Here is a 6,253-nt window from a genome sequence, read left to right as displayed (position 1 = left end):
ATTGACTGACAACCATGTCTCTTAGTATGCATGGAATCCATATATTGCTGTCAGAGTTCTTATGAGATCACTGGGTCAAATATGCCAATATATCTACCCTTAGCCATGCAGCAATTTTCAACCAATAAAGCTCACAAACTTTAGACACCTATCATTAACAGTTATTGCGCATATAAAGTTAGGGGGTTTTGTGTACGCTTATCTTGCTTAAACAATATATTCAGTCATTTTGGAGTAAATAAAGTTGCATGTAAAAGCATTTAGTGGTTAGCAAAAGTCATTTTCAAAAACATCCCAAGGAAAAATATGCTTTCAAAGGAGGTTTTCTACAGTATTACATGCAGCCGCCTATGCTTGCAATATGAATGTCTTTGCACAGAGGTGATCTCTAACTGAAAAACTGTGTTGCAACTATTGACATACAAAACGTTTAATATATATCAAATTATTTATACACCATATTTTGACTCCATGATTGCATCGTGCTCACAGATACCGTATGTTAAGAGTATCCTCTTTCCAGCAATGTCCCCTTTAGTCTTGAAACAATTATCCTGCTTGCAACTTCTACAAATTACACAAACATGTTACCAACAAAATGAATTGCTTATTGAATAAGGATATTATGACAACTGTATCTACGAAGTATGCACAGAGGGCAGGTTTATAAAATACTTACTTAGATAATTAAATTGTAAATGATACAATTTAAAATATGTATTGTTTGAATGAATTAGGATTCATCAGTATTTCCCTATGACAAAATATATTAGCCAGAAACCAGTGCAAAATTATGTGTCCCATTGACTTAGGTAAGTATAGCTCCATACTGGATTAGGACTATTTAAGTGAATAGCAGGTTTCTTTTTAATAATGACTTCAAAAAGTTATCACATAATTCACTTTTCGATCTCTGTCTTGCAGAGGCCTCAGGAATGAAATTAAATTTAGGACAAGCGGCCAAAGGGCTTAAAAACCTGAAGGAATTTATACTTAAGCACCTTGCATGTCTGATATTCAAGATTCTAAAATGTAATACTCCTACAAGCCTTCTAATTTGGTTACTTTAAAGTATGTTTTCAAACAAATAAATTTACATTCTCAACTAAGTAAAACTGAAATTATTAGTATGATTCAAAACCTAATTTAGGATTTGATTAGTACTAAATTGAGCTATTTTCAAAATAAAATTAAGAATCCACTACAGAGGTGTTTAGTTCTGTTTAACTGAAATATTAGATGTTGATATTAAATTCCCAACAAGCAGCCCTCAATCTGGGACTATGTTCCTTCTTACCTCATGCTGCCCACCTCACCCACTCCCAGGAGAGGGAGGCAGAAAAGTCCTAGGGTGTTAGCAGCACCAGAGGAACATACCATCAAGCCAGTGTGTCAGAAATTCACCTACATTAATCAGGATTCAGTTGTCCTTCCTTCAAGTAGATGGAACAGTGATGTCAGAAATTCACCTACATTAATCAGGATTCAGTTGCCCTATTTTTCATACCCACTGTTGACTACATTTTTGGAACAAACAACAATTTAATACACATGATGTGAATGTATTGCAATGATACAATTAGTTTTGATTGGCTGATATTTTAAAATATCGTTTTTATTAGACTTAATCTTAAGGGTGACTAAGTTTCTTTGGTTCTTCAATACAGTTGTCTCACTAGCCTATGTATATATCACTCAGTTGATTTTAAAATTATTTTTGCTGGTAATTTATGGTTATTTAGTTTCTTTTGTAGGTTGATCATTTCTATAAATATACACTAACTATTTATTTACATGATGATTACAAAAATACAATTTTATTTATATGCAATTTATTGAAATAACAAGAAAACAATGACACCAAAAGGTTCTGCGATTACTAGGACCTTTGGCAAGGACTTATTATATATCATGACAGTTAAGTTCCACACTTGGAAATATATTTTTCACATTTAATGTGTTTGCTTAAAAATTCTGTGCTTTACTTTAAACTGTTTCTGTTTGTTTGTTTGTTTGTTTGTTTTGTTTTGTTTGTTTGTTTTGTTTGTTTCTCTGCAGTAGTAAAGACCAAAGAAACTCACCAGGGGGGGAAAACAAAATTAGCTGATCAGAGGACAAGGTTGAGGCTTAATAAATTAATAGGCTCAAGGTAATGTTTACTCTGGTAGACATCAATACACGCAGTATGATACCCCATAGGCAATTTCTATTTGCCCTAAAGTTACATTATAAATTAAGGAACTAAAATGTGTGTGTTTTTTGTAACAGTCCACCATTTTTATTTTGCAGCTGCCCAAGGTGAGCCAGCAAAGTTTCATTCTGCTATTTTGAGGCTGTGTTTTCATGACAGTGCAATAGAACAATGAATGACTTCCAGAACTTACAGCCCTGGGTTTGGCAAAACATCACTTCCCACACTGCCACTCATAGCAGAGATGGGGAACCTGCAGCACAGCAGAGACTGTTTGACTGCAGCTCCAATCCTCCCTAACCACTGGCTATGCTGGCTGGGGCGGATAGGGGAGTTAACATCTGGGAGGGCTGCAAGTTCCCACCCCTGATTCACAGAACACTGTTTTGTCTCATAGACTTGTTTACTTATTTACACTTTAAGAAAAGACTGTAGTCAACCCCCAAAGATATGGTGATTCCTTAAGTTTGCGTAGTCACTGGTTGAGTGTAATCAGAGTCAGTCTGTTAAGCTGCTTCTGGCATCACTTCACTGGACATCATTGTTTACAAGAGAAGGACAGAGCTCTGTGTGAAACAAGAGGGTTGTGTCTTTTTTTTTTTAAAACAGGTGTATTCATTATTCCAGACTGAGACAGACTCAAGGTTCTCAAATTTACCAGTTCCGCCATGTGTTCAGAATGAAAACCTTTTTGAATGTAGGGCACATTCAAAGAATTTGTTTTCACTGGGAGGTTCCAGGTAGCATTTCTGTTTTCTTTCCCATTTCACAGTGAAGAGACAGAGCACTGAAAGCAATTCTGTGCAACTCAACAGTAACATTACACCAGCTCTTTAGACACCATTTATGCTAGTGTGCCTCTTTACTGTTCTTTTCCTCTTTGTCGGTTTTGGATTATGAGCAACGATTGTGACTTTGGGGATATTTACAAAGGACTCTTCACATCAGATTTGTACGGTTTAAATGTGGTCTCTAGGCAGAGCTGAGCTCTATTGCTTTGTTGCCATCAGTCTTTTTGATACTGTATCAGCTGAACTACAGATATATGAATATATGGCCCTTAGTTTTCATATTATTACTATGGTTTTTTTCTGAATAAAAAAAGTTTACTTTTTTTACATGCACAAGTTGCTACAGAATGATCTATATTTGTGCTTCCCAAGCTCTTAACATAATGGAGTATTAGACAGGCAGATGGTTGAAATAATGTCTCCAACAACGAAGGCTTCATGGAACAAGAGGTATGTGACAGACAGTTGCATATCATAAATATAATACATCAATATTTTACAACGGTTGCCTGGGAACACCTGCCTTATAGGTAGAGAACGGATCGTCAGACTGACTACTCTATTTACTCACTTTTCTTTTTAATCCAGTGTTGATTGTTTCAGAATAGGGGGGAAAAATGGCATTGCTTTGGCACAAGCCACAAGAAGTCTGAATTAACAGCTAGAGGGCCTACAAGTGATGTGATGCAAACTTTCACCGCAAGAAGCCATCAGACCTGAAATTCAAACATGTCTGTTTGTTTCTTGGCTAGCTTAGCAACTTCTTCTCTTATTGCCTTCACCAGAGCAGCTGTGGAAAGGTTGTTGAGTGGGCTATCCAATGGGTAATTTTCTGTTAGGCTCTGTTGAGAAGCAGCAGAAGGCGGCAGTGGGACTTGTTCCAGGCCAGAGTGCATATTTGCTGGTTGACTGTATTGACGAGGAAGTCTTGAAGGAGAGTGGTTGTGTTGGTAGCGTGGCCGTGAATAAGCTTCTATGTAGCCAGGAAGCGGGACCTAAAGAAGATATTAATTAGACAAATAAATTGCCCTAAGGTTTGCTCTTAAACACAAGACATAATTTGTGCAACAGTTGGATGAGGAAAGACGCTACTTGTGGGCGCAGTCAGAAAAATAGCTATGTATTTACAAAAGCAATTTCTGAGTGGAAATTATTGCATGGATTATTTGCAACAATTTTGTGAGTTGCCCAACCTGCTCCATTTCCAATAAACATTTCATGGTAGCAAACTATTATTTATTTATAAAACTTTAATGGCACATAATGTAATATAAAACTCTAGGACGTAGCCTCAAACTCTGCACTTGCTTCTTCTGAGGGAGTGTAACCCAATCTAGATCCCAATCCCAGATCTGGGAACTGCCCATCCATAGAGTCTCCATATTATCTGGATTCAGTCACAATTTATTAACCTCATCCAGCTCACCAGCTTAGGACACACACACAGCTATTCCTGATTCACATGCTATACAGAAATAGTGGTGGCATACTGGCAGCATATATTAAATAGCATTGGGGTCAAAATCAAGCCTTGTGGTACCCTACAGATCAGCTGCTGAGAAAAAAGGCACAGTCTCCCAATACTACTTTATGGAATCAATCCTGGAAGTAGGAGCAAAACCACTGCAAAAAATTCACAAAGGCAGTCTAGGCTAATACTGCCATCAACATATTAAAAGCTGCTAACAGATTCAGGATATTCAACACTCTTCCATTACCCTCCCAAATTGCAACCAAGTCTGATTCTGTTCCCCAAACCATACCTAAAACCAGGCTGGAATGGGTCGAAATAATCAGTTTTATCCAAGAACATTTATACACAGGTGTATTGGTGGCCAGGGGTAGTTGGCATATACTTGTGGGCCCAGTTTTTTTTGGGGGGGGGGAGGGTTAGGAGTAGCTGCCCAACTTCCTCCTTCAAAACAGTGGAGACCACCCCCTCAGACAACAAAACAATTGTCACACCCTGGAGTCCCCCTTTGTCCTGGCAGGGCTGTGGGGAGAAGGGATCTTAATGGGACATATGGTGGAATTGTGCCAAAGTTCATAAATTTTGGAAACAAGCGATTACAGAAATCAGTATACTTATAGGGGAAAGGGCAATTCTAGACTCTAAACCCTGTATTTTCTCTATTTTTGATAAAGGTAATGAGAAACTTAGGTCTAAAGAGTTACTTCTCTATTTTCAGGTAGCCACTCAAACAGGGATGCTATACGCCTAGATAACTGGTTCAAGAAGGATATGTTCATTGCTATTTCACAGATATTGACTTTTAATACTTGAGAGGCTAGGGATGACACTGATTTCACCTCTATTTGGAGGATATATTTTTTTAATATATGACTTCACAATCACATGGGTTGCAAATCCCTTCAAAATGTGATTTTATTTGGCGGCGTCTATAAACAGGCAAGTGCATTTTCTTCTTTTTCTGTTTCCTTTATATTATTTTGTTGTTAATGTTTGTTTTCCCTTTGTGTATATTATCTATTTTTGTTGTTCAATATATTTATTTGAGAATGTTTTAATTTGAATAATGGTCTACTCTTCCATCTAAGGCCAGATGCCCCTGACTCCAGAGATCAGGTAGCAGACAAAAGTGGCTTTTCTGTGGTATTGTGTCAACTACTATTGAATTTACTCATATGGTGTCTACTTTATCCACTTTGAGGAACCCATTCAAAACCATTTTATTGTCCTGAGCTTTTAATAGCAGGGGCCTTGTTTCCTCCTGTCTGCTATTTTAATGTTTTATTGCTATTTATTGTTGCTTTTGCAGTTTTATGATCCAATATGGCTTTATTGCCATTTTAAATTTTAATTGTCGTGGATTTCTGTTTTGATATTGAACTTGTAATTTATTCCTTTAATTTGTTTGTTTTTATCATTCTTCTTGGATGACTTGAACGACAAAGTATAAATATTTTAAAAATATGTTTACTTCTCAATTTTAATAGCTTTGTAGAAATATGAGTGGGAAAACACCAAATTGCTCATCGTTCCCCAAACCATAGTGTACTAGTAGCGGGTTGCCCATCAATAAAGCTCCTGATGGAAAATTTACAGTAAAGGCACATTTATCTTCTCTCAATAATTTAAACTGCATGGGGAAATTTCAAATCCAGTATTGGACTCTGTTGATTCATTGCCTCCAAGGCTGTCAAATATTAAATCCTGGAGTGATTTAATACCTCCAATGTGTTTCCATAATATTTAAATAATCTTAGCAATCTTACAATGGTCTAAATTGGAAGGTTCCAGGCCAAGCTA

General features: G+C 36.8%; 1 protein-coding gene across 6 annotated transcripts in view; it reads right to left on the bottom strand.

The window, feature by feature from the left end:
* Positions 1 to 414: 414 nt before the first annotated feature.
* The window catches only part of KIAA1549L (KIAA1549 like), a 150,803-nt gene continuing 144,964 nt past the window's right edge, over positions 415 to 6,253 (bottom strand). For all 6 annotated transcript variants that reach the window (XM_077930143.1, XM_028730475.2, XM_077930128.1 and 3 more), the window contains one exon: positions 415 to 3,977. In XM_077930143.1, coding sequence (XP_077786269.1) covers positions 3,693 to 3,977 — 285 coding nt within the window. In that variant the 3' untranslated portion in view covers positions 415 to 3,692. The remainder of the gene's footprint in view (positions 3,978 to 6,253) is intronic.

Source organism: Podarcis muralis, chromosome 1, assembly GCF_964188315.1.
Source record: "Podarcis muralis chromosome 1, rPodMur119.hap1.1, whole genome shotgun sequence".
Taxonomy (NCBI): domain Eukaryota; kingdom Metazoa; phylum Chordata; class Lepidosauria; order Squamata; family Lacertidae; genus Podarcis; species Podarcis muralis.
The sequence above is the reverse complement of the archived record's forward strand: the minus strand, read 5'-3'. Positions and strand labels throughout refer to the sequence as shown.